The 26,904-nt window shown below is 37.7% G+C and overlaps 1 protein-coding gene across 1 annotated transcript in view; it reads right to left on the bottom strand.

Moving 5' to 3' along the window:
• The window catches only part of ACAD11 (acyl-CoA dehydrogenase family member 11), a 100,125-nt gene that overhangs the window by 10,387 nt on the left and 62,834 nt on the right, over positions 1-26,904 (bottom strand). The window contains exons 14-17 of the mRNA XM_032144165.2: positions 10,603-10,669; positions 9,904-9,989; positions 7,960-8,031; positions 6,790-6,944 (exon numbers count right to left, since the gene is read on the bottom strand). Coding sequence (XP_032000056.1) covers positions 6,790-6,944; positions 7,960-8,031; positions 9,904-9,989; positions 10,603-10,669 — 380 coding nt within the window. The remainder of the gene's footprint in view (positions 1-6,789; positions 6,945-7,959; positions 8,032-9,903; positions 9,990-10,602; positions 10,670-26,904) is intronic.

The raw sequence follows: 26,904 nt of genomic DNA, 5'->3' as shown, positions 1-26,904 counted from the left end.
CCCACATAAGCAAAAATTGACAAATTAGAGCTCATTAAAATTAAACACTTTTGTTCTGTGAACAACCCTGTTAAGAGGATGAAAAGACAAGATACAGAGTAGGAGAAAATATTTACAAACTACATATCTGACAGGATAGTATCTAGAATACATAAAGAACTCTCAAAATTCAAAGTAAAAAAAAGTGATCTAGGACATGGACACAGGACATGAACCAAAGAGGACATAAGATGGCAAATAAGCACATGAAAAGATGCTCAACATGATTCACCAACAGGGCAACTGAGATTAAAGCCACAATGAGATATCACTACAAACCCATCAGAATGGCTAAAATTAAAAAGTAGTGATGACACCATATGCTGGGAGGGGATGTGGAGAAACTGAATCACTCATACACAGTTAGTGAGAATCAAAAATAGAAAAGTTTAGCAGTTTCCAAAAAAAACTAAACATGCAACTACCACATGACACAGTAATTGCACTCGTGGGCATTTATCTCTGAGAAACAAAAAATTATATTTACACAAAAGCCTACACAAATGTTTACAGCAATTTTATTTGCAATAACCCAGACCTGGAAACAACCCAGATGTCCCTCAACAGGTAAAAACAGTTAAACAAACTGTAGTATATCCAGACTAAGGAATACTACTGAACAATAAAAATGAACCAACTACTGATAAACACAACCTAGATAAATCTCCAAGAAATTATGTTGAGTGAAAACAGCCAGTGTCAAATGTTTTCATACTGTATGACTCCATTCTTGGAATGACAAAATTGTAAAATGAAGAACAGATTAGTGGTTGCCAGGAGTTAATGAGAAGGTTGGGGTGGAAGCAAACTAAATGTGGCTATAAAAGGGCAACATGAAGGATCCTTGTAGTGAATGGAATGCTCTGTATTCTGACTATATTCATGACAACATCCTGGTCCTGATACTATATTCTAGTTTTGCAAGATGTTACCATTGGGGAAACTGGGCAAAGGATTCAAGAGATCTATATGTTATTTCTTATACCTGTACATGAAACTGTAATTATCTCAAAATGAAAAGTTTAATTTAAAAATTGGTACTTGCTTCTTGTTTAGCTTAGAAAACATTCTGTGAGTTTTCCCAATTTGTCAGAACTTGTAAGAGAAGCAGGGAGGTAAGTGGAAAAATATGAAAATCAAACCTCACCATAAGTCCCACAGGCAACCAAACATTCAGAATTCCTCAATGAAACCCAGGAGGCATACAAAATGCATCCGGCGGGCTCTAACGAGTTTTTTGGTTTCCAATTCTAAACACGGAATTGAGTTGGTCCAAGTGTTGTGGGTTATTGTTAAGCTAAACACAGAATTGGTTTCCAATTCTAAACACAGAATTGGTGTTTACAGTGGAGAAAAATGTTCATTAAGATGAGTTAAACCAGCAGACAATTACGGTGCTTTGATTTGAGCCATATTAACCTTCCATAACTGTGTTTTCCAGATTATATTTACATTTTATTTTTTTTTTCTGACGGTAATCATATCTTTTTTATTTATTTATTTTTAACTTTTCTTTTAAATTCGGGGTACATGTGCAAGTTTGTTATATAGATAAACTCGTGTCATGGGGGTTTATTGTACAGATTATTTCATCACTCAGGTATTAATCCTAGTACCCATTAGTTATTTTTCCCAACCCTCTCCCTCCTCCCACCTTCCACCCTCTGGTAGGCCACCATGTCTGTTATTTCCCTTTATGTGTCCATGTGTTCTCATCATTTAGCTCCCACTTATAAGTGACAAAATGTGGTATTTAGTTTTCTGTTCCTGCGTTAGTTTGCTAAGGATAATGACCTCCAGCTCTATCCATGTTTCCACAAAAGAAATCAATTATTATTTTTATGGCTGCATAATGTTCCATGGTGTTTATGTACCACATTTTCTTTATCCAGTCTATCACTGATGGGCATTTAGGTTGATTCCATGTCTTCGCTATTATGAATAGTGCTGTACTGAACATACGCACGCATGTGTCTTTAACGTAGAATGACTTATATACCTTTGTGTATATATCCAGTAATGGAATTGCTGGGTCAAATGGTATTTCTGTTTTAAGTTCTTTGAGGAATCCTCACACTGTTTTCCACAATGGCTGAACTCCCACCAACAGTGTATAAGCGTTCCTTTTTCTCCACAACCTCACTAGCATCTGTTATTTTTTAACATTTTAGTAACAGCCATTCTGACTAGTGTTAGATAGTATCTCACTGTGGTTTTTTTTGATTTGCATTTCTTTAATGACCAGTGATTTTTGGCTTTTTTTCATATGCTTGTTGGCCACATGTCTGTCTTCTTTTGAAAAGTGTCTGTTCATGTCTTTGGCCTACTTTTTAATTTTTTTTTTTTTTTTTTGTAAATTTGTTTAAGTTCCTTATAGATGTTGGATGTTAGACTTTTGTCAGATGCAAATAGTTTGCTAAATTTTCTCCAATTCTGTAGGTTGTCTATTTACTCTGTTGATAGTTTCTTTTGCTGTGCAGAAGCTTGTTAGTTTAATTAGATTGCATTTATCAATTTTTGCTTTTTTTTGTAATGGCTTTTGGCGTCTTCATCATGAAATCTTTGCCCGTTCCTATGTCCAGAATGGCATTGCATAGGTTGTCTTCCAGGGTTTTTATAGTTTTGGGTTTTACATTTAAGTCTTTGATCCTCAACAAAATACTGGAAAACAGAATCCAGCAACACATCAAAAGGCTTATCCACCATGATCCAGTAGGCTATATCCTTGGGATGCAAGGTTGGTTCAACATATGCAAATCAATAAATCTGATTCATCACATAGAACTAAAGACAAAAACCACATGATCATCTCAACAGATGCAGAAAAGGCTTTTAATAAAATTCAACACCTCTGCTAAACTTTTCTATTAAAAACTCTCAATAAACTAGGTATTCAAGGAACATACCTCAAAATAATAAGAGCCATCTATGACAAAACCACAGCAAACATCATACTGAATGGGCAAACACTGGAAGCATTCCCTTTGAAAACTGGCACAAGACAAGGATGCTCTCTCTCACCACTCCTATTCAACACAGTATTGGAAGTCCTGGGCAGACCAATCAGGCAGGAGAAATAAATAAATTGCATCAAAATAGGAAGACAGGAAGTCAAACTATCCCTGTTTGCAGAAGACATTATTCTATATCTAGAAAACCCCAGTCTCAGCCCAAAAGCGTCTTAAGCTGATAAACAACTTTGGCGAAGTCTCAGGATACAAAATCAACAAATAAAAATCACTAGCACTCACCAAGAGCCAAATCGGGAATGCAATCCCATTCACAGTTGTCACAAAAATAATAAAATACCTAGGAACAGAGCTAACCAGGGAGGTAAAAAATCTCTACAAGGAGAACTACAAAACAGTGCTCAAAGAAATCAGAGATGACATAAACAAATGGAAAAACATTCCATGCTCATGGATACAAAGAATCAATATCATTAAAATGACCATACTGCCTGGGGCAATTTAAGGATTTAATGCTATTCCTATCAAGCTACCAATGACACTCTTCACAGAACTAGGAAAAAACTATTTTAAAATTTATATGGAACCAAGAAAGAGCCCAAATAGCAAAGGCAATCCTAAACAAAAAGAACAAAGCTAGAGGCATCATGTTACTTGACTTCAAACTATACTACAAGGCTACAGTAACCAAAACAGCATGGTACTGTTACAAAAACAGGTACATAGACCAGTGTAACAGAATAGAGAGCCCAGAAATGGGGCCACATACCTACAACCATCTGATCATTGACAAAGGTGACAAAAACAAGCAACTGAGAAAGGACTCCCTTATTCAATAAACGGTGCTGGGATAACTGGCTAGCCATCTGCAGGAGATTGAAACTGGGCCCCTTCCTTACACCTTAGCCATTTTTTTCACATTTAATTATCCTTTTATTGTCATTTCTTTTCTTCTTTTTTATTATTTTAAGTTCTGGGATACAAGTGCAAAATGTGTAGGTTTGTTACATAGGTATGCAGGTGCCATGGTGGTTTGCTACACTTATCAACACGTCATCTAGGTTGTAAGCCCTGCATGCATTAGCTATTTGTCCTAATGCTCTCCCTCTCCTCGCCCCCACCCTCCAACTGGCCCCGGTGTGTGTTGTTCCCCTCCCCATGTCCATGTGTTCTTATTGTTCATCTCCCCACTTATGAGTGAGAACATGCACACCTTAGCCATTTTTATGTTTGGTCATGTTTGCCCTTCAACAGGGGATATTTGATTAGAGTTTCCCTAAAGCAGTGATGTTCAACATGATAGCTACTAACCATATGTGGCTAATGAGCATTTGAAATATACCTAGTCTGAACTGAGATGTACTATAAGTATAAAATATGCACCCCATATTGAAGAATAAATATTAAAACAAAGTATCTCATTAATAATTTTTATATTGATTTCATGTTGAAATAGTATTTTTGATATATTGGGTTAAATAAAATATATTACTAAAATTAATTCCATCTTTTTCTTTTTACTTTTTAAAAATGTTGCTATTAGAACATTTAAAATTACATTTGAGGTTCATAGTATATTTCTTTTGGATGGCACTGCCCTAGAGGTTGAAATATGGCTCTGAATTAATTTCAAACAAGTTGCTGGTGGTGAATAAATATTTTTTGATGGCTGTAAAACAGGGTAATTATAACTTTATAACTTCATGAACTTAAAAGACATTTACTTCTCAGCTTTAGAATAAAGGAAGTATTCTCAATTGGGTCTCTATAGACCCTAGACTTGCTGAAAAGCATTAAATGGGTATAAACTAAGTGCTCTAGGGAACTGCCAAATATATTTCCTAAGACAGAACTGGGATGGAGAATTTTTTGCGTTACAGCCTGGAGTAAATTAGAAGACAGCTGGAAGGAGCCTCCAAATTCAAAGAAATGAAATGTCCCTTTCACAAATTAAATTAAAGAAGCTGGCCCAGATTTTTGCTTATGACATGCTCACACATCTTTTTGTTTCTGCCAGATCACGTTATTTGTGCCAGATGTGAAAAGTTTCCAGTGAAAACAGGCATATTTGTTAAAAAGCCAGGCTTGCTCTGCATGACACATTAACTTTAAAAGGTGGAAGGGAAATTTTTTCTAGTGCAGTATTAAAACACCACTCAGGAAAGCAGCACTTGTGCAGAGTGCTTTTGTGCATTCGAGATGCTTGTCTGTTGACTGTACTGTGTCCTTCCTTCACCCTGCTCCAGAGTTTGCATGCAAGCTTGACAGAAGAGTAAGAAGTAATGGTTGGTGCCCTGAGCACCTCTTCATCCTTCTTCAACAGCATCAGGGGCTATATCCAGGGCCCGAGAGGGTCACACTTTCTCACCTCCTCCCACAGTGCCCAGCCAACAGCTGAACCCTTGCCTTTGCTGTATACTAAAAGGGCTCCTGACAAATTATTCCCAGGTGTAGTGTCATAAAGCAGGCTGTAGCTTTTCAGTTAAAAAACTATACAAATAAATCGTATAATGCTGAATAATACTTTACAAAAAGCAAACATAGATTATAATAATTTAAGGTAAAAAATATACTGCAAATTTTATAGGATGGTCAAAAATGTATAAGGGGACTGACGTACTAAAATATACATGTGCAGCAAACACAAATGTAATTCCATCACCACAGATTTGACCTAACACTAACATGTTAGCAATAATAAAGAGTGAACATTTAATAATAGTTTTTCTCGCCTTCTTAAAACTTAGAAGGGAGATGATTTGGATATCCTACTTCTCTGTAGAAGACTTTTCAAAGAAGTCTGAAATAATGCCTTCTATTTCCTCTCAATACATATTTCCTAATTTTTTTTTTCTTTTTCTGGAGACAGAGTCTCGCTCTGTCACCAGGCTGGAGTGCAGTGACACGATCTTGGCTCAATGCAACCTCTGTCTCCCGGGTTCAAGCAATACTCCTGCCTGAGCCTCCCAAGTAGCTGGGACTACAGGCGCACACCACCATGCCCAGTTAATTTTTTTTTTTTTTTTTTTGTATTTTAGTAGAGACGGGGTTTCACCATGTTGCCCAGGCTGGTCTTGAACTCCTGAGCTCAGGCAATCCACCCACCTCGGTCTCCCAAAGTGCTGGGATTACAGGCATGAGCCACTGCGCCTGGCCATATTTCCTAATTTTTATTATATGGGCCACATGTAACTATGTTTACAGTGATTTGTAATGACAGACTCAGTAGGATATAATTTATAGATGAAAATTCAAAACATCATGAATATCTCACAAAATGTCGGTCCCATTTCTACTTGTGTTTCTCCAGTGACAGAACTCAAGTCCTCCTGAAGAAGCTGATTCCACTTTTAGGTTTATTAGCACGTTTCCCCTTTGCCTGAGTTTTGGGGTGTTTTCCTGTATCTTTACACTTATGTGTCCTAATTCCTTCTAGGAAACCAATGGACAAGGCAAATCCTTCTTCCTTATGACAGCTCCTTCATGTCCACAGGGAGCTCTAATGTTCCAGGTTCTCTAAAGAACAAGAATCTGAGAAAGTTGAAGGAACTGTCTATACTCTTGTGTGCAGAGGTGTTGAAGCATTTTAGGAACTACCTAATCTTTCACAAAGATAAATACCTCTCATCAGATTGTATTTAAATACAGACATAAATACGCCTTATTGAAAAGAATCACCCGGTTCATGTAGAGAAAGTCTCTCTCTCACAAGTAATGTTTTTGTTCAATGTTAGTGTAGTGCACCGGGCTACCATAAATTCAAATAAGTAATCGTCCTTACATGTGCATACAACTTCTTCTTGAAAGCTATCCTTTGTGTTGCCCGCTCACACATGATCTGCAAAGCGCGTTCCGCCAAACCTACTGTTCTCATACAGTGGTGGATTCTGCCAGGTCCAAGGCGGCCTTGGGAAATTTCAAATCCCCTACCTTCACCTGGGAAGAAAGGGGGAAAAAAGGGGGAATGTGAAAATGGCCTAACCCGTTCCTTTTTTTATTTATACAAATCCTGGGAAAGTGATGAGCTGCCCTTAATAAAAATGGCTTACTGGTGAAAAAAAATCAGTTCTATAATAAGGTTCACTATGAATTCATGGGAATTTTGATTTCTATCTTTTTAAAACCACCACCATTAAACATTTCAAATTTCAGAACTGTCTCTTAAGTATGTACTATGCATAAGCTATTTTATTAATGCTGCAATAGATACAAAGTTGGAATAACACATAGTCCCTATACTAGGAGTTTAGAATCCAGAAGAGCGGGCAAGGGTAAGAGATACAGAGAGAAACAAAGAAAGGCAAAGGAGGAAGAGATTTTCTGTTCATCATTATAACCTTAGGGCCTGGCAGGTATCAGGGGCTTGGTGAATGGATGGGATGAACACAAAAACTTGCTGGAAGAGGTGGTATTCTAGATGTTCTTTGAAAGGGATATAGGATTCTAATAAGCAAGAGGATGGCATACAGTGTTCGAAATTATTTATGCTTCTAACTTATATCTAAGACTTGAATTCATAAAGTACTGAGATTTTCTTAAAACAAATAGAGGCCTACAGATCATGTTCTAGGAGAAAGTGTATTGCTCTGAATTATATAATTTTCATATTATCTTTTCAATTGATGTGATATACAAAACCGCATCCAACACTTAAATAAAACCTCACCATTCCATGTAAGAAAATCCACCAAATAGAAAACTTTCCCTTGACAAATGGAGTAAATAAGAAGGGAAAGCATTAGGTTGGTGCAAAAGTAATTGTGGCTTTGCCAAAAACCGCAATTACTTTGATGCAAAATTGCAGTTCAAAAACCGCAATAACTTTTGCACCAACCTAATATCTAAATCAAGGTAGACTTCAGGTCTAAATCTGGGAAGACTTATCTTTTCCAGATTTAGAGCTGAAATATTAATGTACAATACTGAAGAATCATTTCCAAATTCAACTCACCTAGTATTAGATTTGTGGCAGGAACTCGCACTTCATTAAAATGGATCTCAAAATGTCCTCCATGAAAATTATCTATAAAATAGAAAACAAAATTTAGAGCAAAAGGAGTTGACTAAAAAAGAGTCACATATTCTTAATCTGCTGAAATATAATTACTTGAAGAAAATAGGATTTCAAAGATCCATATGCTATGAACATTCTGAGGTAAGCCTCAGCCCTGAACCCCAGGATCCAGCAGCCCAGAAAACTCATCAACTGTTCAAGAAGAGAAACCCTTTGATATAGATGTTTTCTAATTCATTCTCTGAAGTACAATTTCAGAGAGCTAGGAAAAAGGAAGACTAGGCTCCATAGCTCCAGCCAGAGTATTTTATTTGTTTTATTATTGCTGCTGCTTTGAAATATTTTACATATGGGGTTCCAAACAATTTGCATGGAAAAAAGTTTCAATGTTTCAAAATTTAAAAATGAGTAACGTAATCCAAGTTTCTTATTTTATCACTGTGGAAACCAACGCCTAAAGATGAGAAGGGCCTGCTTGAGGGGAAAGAGCAGGCTTGGCATTAGTGATGATACAGAAACAGGACCTTCAGGTAGGTTTACTCCCAGTCTAGACTTGTTCCACTGTGTGTTCGTCTCTTGAAAATACTGGCATTTGAACCACTGAGGCCAGGAACACGTTCACATTTTATCTTTGCATCACCCCTTCTCCCTGCCAAGTTCTAGAGATAATCTCATGCTAACTCTACACCCTTTTCCTGTCAGAGGAGACAATAATCAGCCTTCTCCACACTGTTTCTTTTGGCCTTGGACACAGGGAGTTGGAGAGGTGCTAGTAAAGTTTTCATACTGAATATTCAAATGTAGCCTCTGCAATGGAAACTATTTGCAGCTCAACTATATTATAAACGCATTTTTGGTATCTTTGAGGCCGTTTCGCTGCAACCCAACAATTTCCTACATGCAATTTTCTCCAGCAAGCTTGCTCATCCCATCTTGCCACCTATGCTTACCCTGTGGGTACACCCTACAGCTGCATCTTACTGATAAGTGATTCTATAAAACTGCAAGTCTTATATCTGCCACTTGGACATATTCATTAGTCACATTCAATGATAAAAAGAAAGCCAGGGGCCGGGCCTGGTGGCTCATGCCTATAATCCCAGTACTTTGGGAGGCCAAGGAGGGTGGATTACCTGAGGTCAGGAGTTTGAGACCAGCCTGGCCAACATGGTGAAAGCCCGTCTCTACTAAAAATACAAAAATTAGCTGGGCATGATGGCTAAGCAAATACTTGCTGAGACAGTGATCTTAGCAAATATTTATTGGACACAATGAACATGTGCCACGGTAGGTGGCAGGAAACAAATGGATCTTTGCTTCTCAGAAGTCCCGCCCAAGGGCAGAGGAAGGAAAAGTTTTGCACTCAAATAAGTCAAAAACTCATTGCTTTTTAACAGTTCTTGTAAGTTGATTGATTAAGAGGGCTAAAATTGGAGACAAAAATAATTTTATTGTGGATTATCTGTGCATTAATCCATTTTTATGAATGACAGAGAGAAGACTGGTAGCGTTGCTCTTCCTTAAATACAATCTGCCCTTTCCCAAAAAGGCAGAATTTATATTCTATAAATTCTATAATTTATATTCTATAAATTCTATAATTTATATTCTATAAATTCTATAATTTATATTCTATAAATTCTATAATTTATATTCTATAAATTCTATAATTTATATAATTATAAATTACATAAATGCTATACTATTTCTTTTTATTGGCTCTACTCTGAACTCCATCAGCATTTATATTAAGACAGTTGTCAGAGACAAAGGAATATCTAAGAATCTATCTTATGCATTAAAATGCTATTGCCTTCAATGTTACTGCATATTCTAGCCTTCCTGCTTGCTAATGCATGGTCATATTTATTGAATACCTACCTGTGTAGCCAAAAACTGACAAAGGCCTTATTATTTCTACTCCAGGTGTGTTCATGGGAACAAGAATCATGCTGTGCTGTTTGTGTCTAGTCAAAAGAAAAATCGTGTTAGAAAAAGTTTGCTAAGAAGAAAAATAAAACAGATAATAAGCAGAATCACAATTGTCTTTTTGATGTTTTCATGTAGTCATGTAAGCAGTGATGACTGGAATGGGAACTGTGTAAGAGACGTACACCAACATAGTCTGATGCAGGCTGTTATCTAGAACCGAAACAATGATTTGAAAATAAATGAGTTGTTTGATTGAGGCTTCTCACTGCTCAACAATGGTAACTGGGAACTTATATATATAATTAAACATTTCAAGACTATTGCCTTTGATCTAAACATCTAATCACTTCATTACACAGGTCAGAAAAAATTTATGTCTGATAATTTAATCCAAACAGCTTTGATAATTTAGCAACACTTTCTAATACTGAAAATTCCACAGCGAAGAATGTTCAGCAATACTCCCTACAATGTTTTCCAAATACACCTGTTAGAAAATACTTGTGAAATACAAATATATGACATTTACTCTCATATTTTACATTGTGATTTCTGAGTCCAAACAGTGAATTTTAAGTAAATTACATAGATAGGAGGAAAGATTGACTCATTCCTACACAGGTTTCTCAATCAGAATTGTTTAATTACCTGGAGAGAGAAGTATTTTGAGTTCTTCCCAAAACAATTGCAATTTTGCACTTGGGATTCCCAGCTCCTAAAACCAAGGGGAACACAAGCAGATTATAAAAGGAAATTTCTAGTTTGACATTTCACCTTGAAGGTTCTAATCCTTCCCACTTTACCTATGTCAGAAAACAAATAGAACATTCTTGATTCATTAAGATAATAATTCTTTTGTAACACTCTATATCATCCAAGAAAAATGATTAGGCAAGGCCAAGAATGGACCCCATCAATGAAAGTTGCTACACAGAAATAACCAGAAGTCAAAGCAGCATGAAAGAGCTGCCACCTCTCCCATTTACACCATTTCAGACATCAGCAGGCTAGAGAAGCTGAGAAATTTTATATGTCTAATATAATATTATATGTCAATGTATATGAGGCTGTGATCCTACTTTCAATAAGCCTGGTTCTTTTATTAATTTCTTAAGGGTCAAATTTTAAAAATATTTTTTCCTTTTAATGCAAAATTTTTTTTTATCACAGTTCAGGGGTCTGTGGCAATTGCCTACAAGGGTCTTTTTGCAAAAAATACTTTTAATGTTTACTAGTAAGTCTAAGCAGCTAGTCCTTTGGGAAAACTACCATTTAACTAGATTTTCAATTACAAGGCCGCACACAACTGGATCAGATTAAGTTAAACACATCTGTACAAAGTCTCAAACAAATGATCGGATTCTTTTTTCTCATTTATTATAAAAAGAGGTTTGAGGATATTTGAAATCATATAAAGATTTAATGAGAAATGTTAGGAATTATGTCAAATAGTTGAATATTATTATAAAATTCCAGGAGCTAAAAGGATAAACTCCATGGAACATATTAAAGGGCATTGCAGGAATGTAATCAGTAAAGTTCAGACTGTGGGAAATCTATAAGACAACTAATTTAGTTTCTTCAACAATTAAATTGCAATAAAAAGAAAAAAGAGAGATAGAGAAGTAGCTTGTAAGATCAAAAGAGAGAGACTTAAAAGGCGTATCAACCAACAGCAATTTTTAGAACTTACTTAGATCCTAATTCAATCAAACAAAATAAAAATTATTAATGGTAATTATTAAGCAATTAGAAATGTGAATAGTTATTGGATATGTCATGATATTAAGTAATTTTAGGTGTGCTAATGGTATTGTGGTTATATTTTTTACAGAGCCCTTACAGAGATACATACTAAAATATTTGGGAAGGAAATGACGTGATGTCTGAGATTTATTTCAAAATATTATGGGGAGAAGATGGGGAGAAGTTAATAACAGATAAAACCTCAACCAGCTACACTTTCTTTTCTCTTAAGTGTGAATAAAAAACCAAGAATCTGTAGTATGTAAAAAGAACCTGCAATATTAAAGAGAATGACTGGCCAAAAATGTAAGAGACACTTACAGCCAAAACATGAAGTCTAACATCAGAGTAAAAGGAGTCAAATAAAGAGAAAACAGAGAAAAACAGAGGGAATAATTTATTGAAGAAATGTGTAGAAGAACATTTTCTAGAACTGAAGAAAAACATCTTCAGATTGAAAAAGCCATTGACTAGCAAGAAGAATCTATTAGATAAATGCTTGTGACATTTCAAAACATCAACAAAGAAGGGGAAATCTTAAAAGGTTTCAGAGAGAATAAAACAAGCCAACTAAAAGGACTGAGGATTAGTCTGGCATCAGACTTCTCAACAGCCACCAGGGATGCTAGATGAAAATGAATAGTTCAACTTAGAATTCTATACTTGTCCAAACTATCAATTTATGTAATGGAAGAACAAATACATATTCAGATATGTAAGATCTCAGAGAATTTAACTATTATGTACTTTTTCTCAAAAAAAATAAGAATATACTCAAGCAAAATAAGGGAGTAAATCAAGAGAAAGGAAGTCCTAGAATCCAAAAGATACTGGATCCCAGGAAAGTATTATCTGAAAATCCTAGAATAATTGCATCAAAGTATGCCTAAAGGGTAATCAGTCCAGATAGGAAAATAAATACTAAAGTCTTTAAGAGAGAGGTCTCCAGGAAAGAAAGTCAATAGAAGTAAAGGTGCAATCTAGAGATGTGTGTGTATGTAAGGGGAAGGAGATATTATAAAAACAAATAATGCAAATAAAGAGACATGGCAATTAGAAACTCCAGGAAAATAATGTTGAAATGCACAAGTGAACTGCAGTCCAAATATAAAATAATGTGACATGAATTTAATATATAGTATATGAGAAAAGTATTCTAATTGACCTTGATTCTAGAAACAGTCCTTAGAATGGCCCAGGTGATTTTATATTGCATCAGTTACAGAAGGACACAAAATCTAACACACTACTTAGGCCAGCATCAAACAATATTTACATGGTCCTCTAAGATAAGTGCTATGTATTGGCTTTCAAAGTTTACAGTTATCCTGTAGTCAACTACAATTGTGGTTGCAAGACAGAATATAAATATTAGTAATCCTGACAATGTGAAAGTATAAGCTGTAGCTGATACAAGTTACAATAAGAAAGGGAGGGATAAAGAGTGTAGAAAGGGTTAAGAGTATATATATTCTTATATTAAAGTAGAGCTTCAATAAAATCTGTGAAATGAGGATGCAGAGAACTTTAACAATTATTTGAGGTTTAAAAAATAAAAAAAACAACAAAAAACAATGTAATAAGATAAATACATTAAGAAAGAGCAGAGAGAGTTATGAGACAAATGAACGAAATTGTCATTCAAATTGGGGAGCCAATGGATACTGTCTAAAATGAATAAATTAAGAAAGAGAAAAAATATTTTATCTACAATTATAATGGAAACCAGAGAACTAAAAACAGAAACTGTTAAAAAAAAAAAAAAAAAAGAGTTTTCTATAGGGCATGATGTTGGGACGTGGAGACATGGGAAACAATGCTCTCAGATATTTTTTCCTTTGTTACTACTTCTAACTGGATAATAATGACTTTAAAAACATTAAAGAAAAAATCCATCTTGCAAACAAATCTGTGGATTCCCAAATAGGAGACTGAGAGGCTTGTTGAGTGAACTACAATGTTTTATTTTTCTTTCCGAATTTCCTTTTAATCTGAATATCTAATCTGAGGGCTGTGGAGGAGTCATTTCCCCACTTCTGTGTAATACATAACTCCAGAAATCCTACATGCACACTCTGTCTGATAAAATGCTAAAACTGATTAAAAAAAAAAAAACACCTAAAATAGATATTATCTGAGAAAGGGAGGGAAGGAGAGGAAGGCAGTGTGCCTAAAATGGGTGACTCTGTTCATCTCCAGGCTGGTGGTAGAAAAAGGAGACACCTTAAACCAACTTAGAACTTGAATCATAAGCCTGCTTTCTCCATAGTCAAAGCCTCAGAGTTGTAAGAACATGCAATCATACATGCATATAAATGATTTTATCTATGACTAAAAAGGAAGAGAGAGGACTCTTAACTAACCGGGACAGGAAATTTTTTAACAACATGCATTACATCGATGTTCATCAGGGATATTGGTCTGAAATTCTCTTTTTTTGTTGTGTCTCTGCCAGGCTTTGGTATCAGGATGATGCTGGCCTCATAAAATGAGTTAGGGAGGATTCCCTCTTTTTCTATTGATTGGAATAGTTTCAGAAGGAATGGTACCAGCTCCTCCTTGTACCTCTGGTAGAATTCGGCTGTGAATCCATCTAGTCCTGGACATTTTTGGTTGGTAAGCTGTTAATTATTGCCTCAATTTCAGAGCCTGTTATTGGTCTCTTCAGAGATTCAACTTCTTCCTGGTTTAGTCTTGGGAGGGTGTATGTGTCAAGGAATTTATCCATTTCTTCTAGATTTTCTAGTTTATTCGCATAGAGGTGTTTATAGTATTCTCTGATGGTAGTTTGTATTTCTGTGGGATCGGTGGTGATATCCCCTTTATCATTTTTTATTGTGTCTATTTAATTCTTCTCTCTTTTCTTCTTTATTAGTCTTGCTAGTGGTCTATCAATTTTGTTGATCTTTTCAAAAAACCAGCTCCTGGATTCATTGATTTTTTGAAGGGTTTTTTGTGTCTCTATTTCCTTCAGTTCTGCTCTGATCTTTCTCCCTACAGAATGGGAGAAAATTTTTGCAATCTACTCTTCTGACAAAGGGCTAATATCCAGAATCTACAATGAACTCAAACAAATTTAGAAGAAAAAAACGAACAACCCCATCAAAAAGTGGGCAAAGGATATGAACAGACACTTCTCAAAAGAAGACATTTATGCAGCCAAAAGACATAGGAAAAAATGCTCATCATCACTGGCCATCAGAGAAATGCAAATCAAAACCACAATGAGATACCATCTCACACCAGTTAGAATGGCCATCATTAAAAAGTCAGGAAACAACAGGTGCTGGAGAGGATGTGGAGAAATAGGAACACTTTTACACTGTTGGTAGGACTGTAAACTAGTTCAACCATTGTGGAAGTCAGTGTGGCGATTCCTCAGGGATCTAGAACTAGAAATACCATTTGACCCAGCCATCCCATTACTGGGTATATACCTAAAGGATTAGAAAACATGCTACTATAAAGACACATGCACACATATGTTTATTGCAGCACTATTCACAATAGCAAAGACTTGGAACCAACCCAAATGTTCAACAATGATAGACTGGATTAAGAAAATGTGGCACATATACACCATGGAATACTATGCAGCCATAAAAAAGGATGAGTTCATGTCCTTCGTAGGGACATGGATGAAGCTGGAAACCATCATTCTCAGCAAACTATTGCAAGGACGAAAAACCAAACACCACATGTTGTCACTCATAGGTGGGAAGTGAACAATGAGAACACATGGACACAGGAAGGGGAACATCACACACCCGGGCCTGTTGTGGGTGGGGGGAGGGGGGAGAGATAGCACTAGGAGATATACCTAATGTTAAATGACGAGGTAATGGGTGCAGCACACCAACATGGCACATGTATACATATGTAACAAACCTGCACGTTGTGCACATGTACCCTAAAACTTAAAGTATAATCAAAAAAAAAAAACCCACATGCATTAAATTGACCAAGAGATGTCCCACTGCAATCAGATAACAAGTATGTTGAGCAAAATTATCTGTCCCATTTTTCCCCCAAATACATGACTTATTCTCTATATTACATCTGAGAGAGAAAAACCATTTTCTCTACCCTTCTGGGCATTTGCTCCATAATCTTATTAAATAAAATAAGAAACTATTATACTAAAAATAAATTTTCATTAAAAGACAAATACAAGCATTTTCATAAATACAAGTTAAAAATGTAATGTTTTTCAAGTAGAACATTTTATCATGCATCAAAAATCTAAAACAGGCTGGGCACAGTGGCTCACGCCTGTAATCCCCACACTTTGGGAAGCTGAGGTGGGTGGATCACCTGAGCCCAGGAGATCGAGACCAGCCTGGCCAACATGGCGAAACCCCGTCTCTACTAAAAGTACAAAAAATTAGCCAGGCATGGTGGTGGGCGCCTGTAATGCCAGCTACTTGGCAGGCTGAGGCAGGAGAATTGCCTGAACCTGGGAGGCAGAGGCTGCAGTAAGTGAGCTAAGATCGCGCCACTGCACTCCAGCCTGGGCAACAAGAGCGAAACTCCGTCTCAAAAACACAAAAAAACAAAACTCTGGTATGTGCACTGACATTAGACAACAAAGACCCTTAATTCAGGTTAAACACATTTATTTTATATCAATCAAAAATAACTAGCAGTTTTAGAATTTTTAGAGTTTATTTTTTTCAAATGCAAATCTCTCCCTCTTGCCTCTTCTGGAACTCTAATCACACATATTTTAGAACTAAATGGTCCCTAGGATTGTTCATTTCTTTACATCTTTTCTTCATATTGGGCAATTTCTATTGTCTATCTTAAAGTTCGTTAATTCTTTCCTCTGTTATCTCCATTATGTTATTAAGCCCAGTCAGTGAATTTCTTTTCAGATATTTTACCTTTAAGTTCTGATATTTCTACTTGGTTATTTTTTTTTTTTATTTTTTATTTTTTAGTTTGTAAAGAAAAGAGGTTTATTGACTCACAGTTTTGCATGGTTGGAGAGGCCTCAGGAAACTTACAATCATGGCAGAAGTCACCTCTTCACAGGGCAGCAGGAGAGAGAATGAGTGCGGAGCAAAGGGGGAAACCCCTTATAAAACCATCGGATCTTGTGAGAACTCACTTGCTATCACAAAAACAGCATGGGGAAAACTGCCCCCATGATTCAGTTATCTCCACCTGGTCCCTCCCTCAACATGTGGGGATTATTACAATTCAAGGTGAGAGCTGGTTGGGGACATAGAGTCAAACAATATCAACCAGGGATAGGCATCCATGTGTGAGGGCAGTAGACAGAATCCACGGGGCAAATACATGCTGTGCCTTAAGAAAAGATTAGTACCTTTGACTGTTTATCTGGATTTTGCTAATAGGTTTCTTTTTTCTGCAGCAGTAAAACCATCCCCAGCTCTGAGGAGTACCACTGACATACCCTCTCCATTTGTGGTCCCTGAATGCTCCTTGACTCTTTTGAGGAACCAGGAGATAATTAGTTTCTAAAATACAATTTGAGAACATCCACTCTCAAACCACGATTTATTGAATTATCTGTAAAACTAATTGATTTAATTCTAATGATGACTCTCTCAGAACCTTACTGCGGAAGAGAGCCTGGATATTTTAGTCCATTTCCTTTTCTCCCCACTCTGATTTCTTGAGAAAAAAATAATAAGGTAACTACTTGCAGAACAATTCCTTTAGGAATAGTAACAAATCTACTTGGTTATTTTTTATGTTTTCTATTTCTCTTCTGATATTTCTTATCATTTTATTTTTCTTGACCTCAATGAGCACATTTATAATAGCTGCCTTAAGTCCTTGTCTGATGATTCCAACATTTTAATCATTTGGGTGTTGGCCTTTCCCCTTGAAAATGAGTCATGTTTTCCTTATTCTTCATTGGTTGAGCAATTTTAGATTGTATTCTGGACACTGTGATTTTTTTTTGTTTGTTTTGAAACTCTGGATTCTGTCGTATTCCTCCACAGGATGTTGACGGTTTTGTTTTGACAGGCAATTAACTTAGGTAGAGTAAAACTGCAGAGTCTATCACAATTCAGGTGGATGGGAAATCAAATTTCAGCGTAGTTCTTATTATTTAGCTGCAAGGTGCTTTGAGTGTGCCCTGCGCATTACTTTCATTCAGGAGTTAGCCAGAGACCCAAGCAAAGTTTCCACATGAAAGCTGGAGGTCCCCTTTTCTGGCTTTTTCCTTCCCAGGAATACCCACCTCATTTGCCAGCAGTGATGGCTGCCCTAGACACTCTCCTCTGGTTCCTCAGGACACAGAGATCTGAGTTTTCTAAAGAAGCTTTAGCTTTCCTGTTCCACACTGTTTCCTCAGGCTAAAGTCTAAAAATGAAAAACTCACCCTGTGCCCATCTCACTTTCCAAATTTTGACTCCCCTACAAAATCAGCTTGCCTTTGTTCACTTCCCTGAGAATTTCAGGCAGGGAGGTATGTATGTATGTATGTATGCATGCATGCATGTATGAATTTTGTAGCTTTTTAGTTGTTATCTGTGGGAAGGTTAATCTTAAGCACTTACTCCACCAGACTAGCAGTAGAACTCCCCCAGAGTTCTTACCTTTAAACTTTGCCAAAAATCAGGTCTTCACTTACCCAGTGTTATAATTTCTTATAATTCATTAATATTTGAATACAAATATACATTTTTATTCATGACAAATACATGAGTTTTATTTATCAGCTGAAGTTTGAGAAATGCAATGCTCACTTCAAAATGATCACATAAGCAGAATTAGAAATCTTAGCTCTAAAATTTCAAAACCAATAAAACCAAGAGCTTAAAATTCTAATCTCCTCCATTATTCCATATGATAAATAACATAAGTAAAGTAAAATACAGTTAAGATTGAAATGCAATGGCTTTAAAACTGTTGCTTATAATTTAGATTCCTTCAAATTTAATGGAACCTATGTTTTAATCAGTTCAGAAAGGACCTTCCTCATTTGTACTAATGAGAAAAGATTCCCCATTCACATATTTCTAAGTTAAGTTTTAAAAATCTTAAATGTCATATTCTTCACAGTAACTCTATTTGGCTTTCCTAATTTGTCCAAATGTCTAAATTTTCAAATTGTTCATCATTGTTTATATTTACAAGAATATGTCCTTTTGATTTTATAGATGCTAACAGGTAAAGAAACTGCTATGCTCTGAATGTATGTGTCCCTCCCTAGAAGTCATGTTTTGGAATCCTAACCCCCAAGCTGATTTTATGTGGAGATGAAGCCTTTGGCAGGTGATTAGGTCCCAAAGGAGGTGATTAAGTGATTAAAATGCAATTAGTGTATTTATCAAAGAGGCCTGAGGGAGCTTGGTCACCTTTTTCACTATATGAGGACAGAACAAGAAGGTGCCATCTATGAACCAGAATGCAGGCCCTCACCAGGCACCAACTCTACTGGTGCCTTGTTCTTGGACTTTTCAGCCTCTAGAACCATGAGAAATACATTTTTGTTGTTTAGAAGTTACCTAATTAATGGTGTTGTGTAATAGTGGCCTGAAAGGACTATGACAAAATTCCACTAATCTAAGGACCAACCCAAAGAACATTAGGATGATTTAATGGCAGATGACAATACTTACCTTTCATTGTGGATCTTACCTGAATGACTTATCTGGAAATGCTCAGTTGGGGGAATCTTTTATCCCTGGCTATGCAATAATATGCAATCATGCTTTGATTCTTAGTTAGAAATTATAGAGGAAGAATCATTTACAGAGTGTTCACTCCTAATTTTTTTTTTTTTTTTTTTTTTTTTTTTTGAGACAGAGTCTCGCTCTGTCACCCAGGCTGGAGTGCAGTGGCGCGATCTCGGCTCACTGCAAGCTCCGCCTCCCGGGTTCACCTCATTCTCCTGCCTCAGCCTCTCCGAGTAGCTGGGACTACAGGCGCCCACCACCACGCCCGGCTAATTTTTTGTATTTTTAGTAGAGACGGGGTTTCACCGTGGTCTCGATCTCCTGACTTCAAGATCTGCCCGCCTCGGCCTCCCAAAGTGCTGGGATTACAAGCGTGAGCCACTGCAATTTTTCAACTGGATATTTTTCTACTTGGGACTATCTTTGAGGTTTTAGTTGTAGGAAGCCTTGGCCAGTGCCTCTCTAGATGCCTATAGGCTGAAGGATTGAAGCTACTTGCCCCACATAATGCATTGTGTGGGCATATTCCATGGTGGGCATACTTCTGAAAATCAGATTAGGGCATAACAACATGACTTGAGGTTCATTTTCATTAGAAATATTTTCTTAAAAAAAAAAACCAAACTTTTATTTTAGGTTTGGGGGTAAATGTGAAGGTTTGTTACATAGGTGAACTTGTGTCACTAGGGTTTGTTGCACAGATTATTTCACCACCCAGGTATTAAGCCCAGTACCCAATGGTTATCTTTTCTGCTCCTTTCCCTCCTCCCACCCTCCACCCTCAAGCAGACCTCTGTGTCTGTTGTTTCCTTCTTTGTGTTCGTAAGTTCTCATCATTTAGTTACCATTTATAAGTGAGAACATGTGGTATTTGTTCTTGTGTTAGTTTGCTAAGGATAATAGCCTCCAGCTCCATCCATGTTCCTGCAAAAGACATGATCTCATTCTTTTCAATGACTGCATAGTATTCCATGGTGTATATGTACCACATATTCTTTATCCAATCCGTCATTGATGGGCATTTAGGTTGGTTCCATTGTGAATAGTGCTGCAATGAACATTCACATGCATGTGTCTTTATGGTAGAATAATTTCTGTTCCTTTGGGTATATACCCAGTAATGGGATTGCTGGGTTGAATGGTAGTTCTGGGTTTTTTGTTTTTGTTTTTGGATTTTTTTGAGACAGTCTCACTCTGTTGCCAAGGCTGGAGTAGAGTGGCACGATCTCAGCTCACTGCAATCTCCCTGCTCCCAGGTTAAAGTGATTCTCGTGCCTTGGCCTCCTGAGTAGCTGGGATTATAGGCATGGCCACCATGCTTGGCTAATTTTTGTATTTTGGGGTTTTGTCATGTTGGCCAGGCTGGTCTCAAACTCCTGGCCTCAAGTGATCCTCCTGCCTCAGCCTCCCAAAGTGCTGGGATTACAGGCATGATCCACCGTGCCTGGCCAGTAGTTCTGTATTTAGCTCTCTGGGGAATCTCCATACTGCTTTCCACAATGGTTGAACTAATTCACACTCCCACCAACAGTGTATTAAGTGTTCCTTGTTTTCTACAACCTCACCAGCATCTGTTATTTTTTGACTTTTTAATAATAGCCATCCTGACTGGTGTGAGATGGTATCTCATTGTGATTTTGATTTGCATTTCTCTAATGATCAGTGATATTGAGCTTTCTTTCATATTTTGTTGGCTGCATATGTATCTTCCTTTGAAAAGTTTCTGTTCATGTCATTCGCCCACTTTTTAATGAGATTGTTTTTCTCTTGTAAATTTGTTCAAGTTCCTTATAGATGCTGGATATTGGACCTTTGTCAGATACATAGTTTGCAAATATTTTCTTCCATTCTGTAGGTTGTCTGCTCACTCTACTGATAGTTTCTTTTGCTGTTCAGAAGCTCTTAAGTTTAATTAGATCTCACTTGTCAATTTTCGCTTTTGCTGTGATTGCCTTTGGTGTCTTTCTCATGTACCCTTCGCCCATCCCTATGTCTAGGACAGTATTGCCTAGGTCATCTTCCAGGGTTTTTATAGTTTGGGGTTTTACATTTAAGTCTCTAATTCATTTTGAATTAACTTTTGTATATGGGGTAAGGTAGGGGTCCAGCTTCAATTTTCTGCATATGGCTAGCCAGTTATCCCAGCACTGCCTATAGAATAGGGAGTCTTTTCCCCACTGCTTGTTTTTGTCAGCCTTGTCAAAGATCAGATGGTCACAGGTGAGCAGCCTTATTTCTGGGCTCTCTATTCTGTTCCATTGGTCTATGTGCTCATTTTTAGAGATATTTTTCTTTCTCTACTTTCCATTCTGGCAATCAAGATCATTTGGGTAAATCTTTCAAGGTTTCACTGATGCTAGCTATCCAGCATCAGTGAGCTGAAGTAAAATCTTCTAATTCCTTTGAACCCTGGTCTAAAGCCCTCTTTTTTGAATATTCAGAATGCATAATTTTTTATCTAATATTTCCCAATATTACTTCTTACCTCATTCATGCTATCATTTAAAAATGTTGGCTGGGCATGATGACTCATATCTGTAATCCCAGAATTTTGGGAGGCTGAAGTGGCACGATCGCTTGAGCCCAAGAGTTTGAAACCAGCCTGGGCAACCTAGTGATACCTTGTTTATACAAAAAAAATTTAAAAATTAGCCAAGCATGGTGCAGCACACCTGTAGTCCCAGCTACTCGGGATGTTGAGATGGGAGGACTGCTTGAGCCCCAGGAAGTCAAGGTTGCAGTGAGCCGTGATCATGCCCCTGCATTCTAGACTGGGCAATAGAGTGAGACATTGTCTCAAAACAAAGGAAACAAACAAAAATGTTGCCACAGCCTTATATAGATGCCCAACAGATTTCAGATACCAGGTAAATTTTGAAGAAACTCAATAAGCAAGGCAAATAATTCTTTGATTCTGTCTTCCTCAATCTTATATGGAGAAAAATTAATATTCTAAAAAATACAATTTTTAAGTTGGATGTCTGTTGTGATTATTAAGTAGAGGAAGTAAGGGTGAATACATAGTTTGTAGAATTTGAAATATTTGTATTTAACAATGATGTTTCAGAAAAATGAGAAAAACCCTTCCCAAAGATATCATCTCCCCTTAGCTACAAGCAGAATTTGGCAAGTGCAGCAGTTGAAACAATCTTCTTTTATAGACAGTTTTGCTTGTTTGTGTCATTTTAGTTAACAAACAGGATACCCAGTGTCATAAATAAAATATATTAGAGGAAATCTGAATAGACCAGAGAACATTTAAACATATATGCTGTGTCACAGGCCTTCATGAATGAAAACAGATGGCCTAGATAAAGTAATTTTGTTTTTAATCCAGACACTGTGGTATTTCAAGGCTGTTCAAGTGCCAGGATTAAGTCAGGCTGAAAATTACATCTCCCCGATGTTAGTTGATGATTTTTAATTTCTTAGGCTTTTACCCACAAAATCATTTTCCAACAAAAGGAGAGATGATAGGTGGATAAAAAAACACGACCTTTGCGTATAGTGTGGTTTGTAACAATTAAGAAAGTGATGTAAACAATTACATATCATGAAGCACAGATAGCCATCCACAAATTCTCAAGGCCGTTTCTTCTACCAACATTGAATTTCTGAGATAGAACACTTGAACTTTATTTGGTTTTAACTTTAATACTAACAATTCAAATTAGAGTAAGTACTATTTTACAATAAAATTTCCCTTATATGTGTTAGGGAGGATTCCCTCTTTTTATATCGATTCGAAAAGTTTCAGAAGGAATGGTACCAGTTCCTCCTTGTACCTCTGGTAGAATTCTGCTGTGAATCCATCAGGTCCTGGACTCTTTTTGGTTGGTAAGCTATTGATTATTGCCACAATTTCAGAGCCTGTTATTGGTCTATTCAGAGATTCAACTTCTTCCTGGTTTAGTCTTGGGAGGGTGTATTTGTCGAGGAATTTATCCATTTCTTCTAGATTTTCTAGTTTATTTGCATAGAGGTGTTTGTAGTATTCTCTGATGGTAGATTGTATTTCTGTGGGATCGGTGGTGATATCCCCTTTATCATTTTTTATTGCATCTATTTGATTCTTCTCTCTTTTCTTCTTTATTAGTCTTGCTAGCGGTCTATAAATTTTGTTGATCTTTTCAAAAAACCAGGTCCTGGATTCATTAATTTTTTGAAGGGGTTTTTGTGTCTCTATTTCCTTCAGTTCTGCTCTGATTTTAGTCATTTCTAGCCTTCTGCTAGCTTTTGAATGTGTTTGCTCTTGCTTTTCTAGTCCTTTTAATTGTGATGTTAGGGTGTCAATTTTGGATCTTTCCTGCTTTCTCTTGTGGGCATTTAGTGCTATAAATTTCCCTCTACACACTGCTTTGAATGTGTCCCAGAGATTCTGGTATGTTGTGTCTTTGTTCTCATTGGTTTCAAACAACATCTTTATTTCTGCCTTCATTTCATTATGTACCCAGTAGTCATTCAGGAGCAGGTTGTTCAGTTTCCATGTAGTTAAGTGGTTTTGAGTGAGTTTCTTAATCCTGAGTTCTAGTTTAATTGCACTGTGGTCTGAGAGACAGTTTGTTATAATTTCTGTTCTTTTACATTTGCTGAGGAGAGCTTTACTTCCAACTATGTGGTCAATTTTGGAATAGGTGTGGTGTGGTGCTGAAAAAATGTATATTCTGTTGATTTGGGGTGGAGAGTTCTGTAGATGTCTATTAGGTCCACTTTGTGTAGAGCTGAGTTCAATTCCTGGATATCCTTGTTAACTTTCTGTCTCGTTGATCTGTCTAATGTTGACAGTGGGGTGTTAAAATCTCCCATTATTATTGTGTGGGAGTTTAAGTCTCTTTGTAGGTCACTCAGGACTTGCTTTATGAATCTGGGTGCTCCTGTGTTGGGTGCACATATTTAGGATAGTTAGCTCTTCTTGTTGAATTGATCCCTTTACCATTATGTAATGGCCTTCTTTGTCTCTTTTGATTTTTGTTGGTTTAAAGTCTGTTTTATCAGAGACTAGGATTGCAACCCTGCCTTTTTTTGTTTTCCATTTGCTTGGCAGATCTTCCTCCATCCCTTTAGTTTGAGTCTATGTGTGTCTCTGCACGTGAGATGGGTTTCCTGAATACAGCACACTGATGGGTCTTGACTCCTTATCCAATTTGCCAGTCTGTGTCTTTTAATTGGAGCATTTAGCCCATTTACATTTAAAGTTAATATTGTTATGTGTGAATTTGATCCTGTCATTATGATGTTAGTTGGTTATTTTGCTTGTTAGTTGATGCAGTTTCTTCCTAGCATCCATGGTCTTTACAATTTGGCATGTTTTTGCAGTCGCTGGTACTAGTTATTCCTTTCCATGTTTAGTGCTTCCTTCAGGAGCTCTTTTAGGGCAGGCCTGGTGGTGACAAAATCACTCAGCATTTGCTTGTCTGTAAAGTATTTTATTTCTCCTTCACTTATGAAGCTTAGTTTGGCTGGATATGAAATTCTGGGTTGAAAATTCTTTTCTTTAAGAATGTTGAATATCAGCCCCCACTCTCTTCTGGCTTGTAGAATTTCTGCCAAGAGATCAGCTGTTAGTCTGATGGGCTTCCCTTTGTGGGTAACCCGACCTTTCTCTCTGACCGCCCTTAACATTTTTTCCTTCATTTCAACTTTGGTGAATCTGACAATTATGTGTCTTGGAGTTGCTCTTCTCGAGGAGTATCTTTGTGGCGTTCTCTGTATTTCCTGAATCTGAATGTTGGCCTGCCTTGCTAGATTGGGGAAGTTCTCCTGGATAATATCTTGCAGAGTGTTTTCCAACTTGGTTCCATTCTCCCCATCACTTTTAGGTACACCAATCAGACGTAGGTTTAGTCTTTTCATATAGTCCCATATTTCTTGGATGCTTTGTTCGTTTCTTTTTATTCTTTTTTCTCTAAACTTCCCTTCTCACTTCATTTCATTCATTTCATCTTCCATCACTGATACCCTTTCTTCCAGTTGATCGCATCGGCTACTGAGGCTTCTGCAATCTTCACGTAGTTCTCGAAACTTGGCTTTCAGCTCCATCAGCTCCTTTAAGCCCTTCTCTGCATTGGTTATCTTAGTTATACATTCATCTATTTTTTTTTCAAAGTTTTTAACTTCTTTGCTATTGGTTTGAATTTCCTCCCATAGCTCGGAGTAGTTTGATCGTCTGAAGACTTCTTCTCTCAACTCGTCATTCTCCATCCAGCTTTGTTCCGTTGCTGGTGAGGAACTGCATTCCTTTGGAGGAGGAGAGGTGCTCTGCTTTTTAGAGTTTCCAGTTTTTCTGCTCTGTTTTCTCCCCATCTTTGTGGTTTTATCTACTTTTGGTCTTTGATGATGGTGATGTACAGATGGGTTTTTGGTGTGGGTGTTCTTTCTGTTTGTTAGTTTTCCTTCTACCAGACAGGACCCTCAGCTGCAGGTCTGTTGGAGTTTGCTAGAGGTCCACTCCAGACCCTGTTTGGCTGGGTGTCAGCAGCAGTGGCTGCAGAACAGCGGATTTTCGTGAGTCCACAAATTCAGCTGTCTGATAGTTCCTCTGGAAGTTTTGTCTCAGAGGAGTATCTGGCCGAGTGCGGTGTCAGTCTGTCCCTACTGGGGGGTGCCTCCCAGTTAGGCTGCTCGGGGGTCAGGGACCCACTTTAGGAGGCAGTCTGCCTATTCTCAGATCTCCAGCTGTGTGCTGGGAGAACCACTACTCTCTTCAAAGCTGTCAGACAGGGACATTTAAGTCTGCAGAGGTTCCTGCTGTCTTTTTGTTTGTCTGTGCCCTGCCCCCAGAGGAACCACTACTCTCTTCAAAGCTGTCAGACAGGGACATTTAAGTCTGCAGAGGTTCCTGCTGTCTTTTTGTTTGTCTGTGCCCTGCCCCCAGAGGTGGGGCCTACAGAGGCAGCCAGGCCTCCTTGAGCTGTGGTGGGCTCCACCCAGTTCGAGCTTCCTGGCTGCTTTGTTTACCTAAGCAAGCCTGGGCAATGGCAGGCGCCCCTCCCAGCCTGGCTGCCGCCTTGCAGTTTGATCTCAGACTGCTGTGCTAGCAATCAGCTACACTCCGTGTAGGACCCTCCGAGCTAGGTGCGGGACACAATCTCCTGGTGTGCCATTTTCCAAGCCCGTTGGAAAAGTGCAGTATTAGGGTGGGAGCGACCCGATTTTCCATGTGCCGTCTGTTACCCCTTTCTTTGACTAGGAAAGGGAACTCCCTGACCCCTTGCGCTTCCCGAGTGAGGCAATGCCTCGCCCTGCTTTGGCTCGCGCACGGTGCGCTGCACCGACTGTCCTGCACCCACTGTTTGGCACTCCCTAGTGAGATGAACCCGGTACCTCAGATGGAAATGCATAAATCACCCGTCTTCTGCGTCGCTCACACTGGGAGCTGTAGACTGGAGCTGTTTCTATTCGGCCATCTTGGCTCCACCCCCTGGAAACCATCATTCTCAGTAAACTATCGCAAGGACAAAAAACCAAACACCGCATGTTCTCACTCATAGGTGGGAATTGAACAATGAGAACACATGGACACAGGAAGGGGAACATCACACTCTGG

This window comes from Hylobates moloch, unplaced genomic scaffold (genome assembly GCF_009828535.3).
Source record: "Hylobates moloch isolate HMO894 unplaced genomic scaffold, HMol_V3 SCAFFOLD_22, whole genome shotgun sequence".
Taxonomy (NCBI): Eukaryota; Metazoa; Chordata; class Mammalia; order Primates; family Hylobatidae; genus Hylobates; species Hylobates moloch.
The sequence above is the reverse complement of the archived record's forward strand: the minus strand, read 5'-3'. Positions and strand labels throughout refer to the sequence as shown.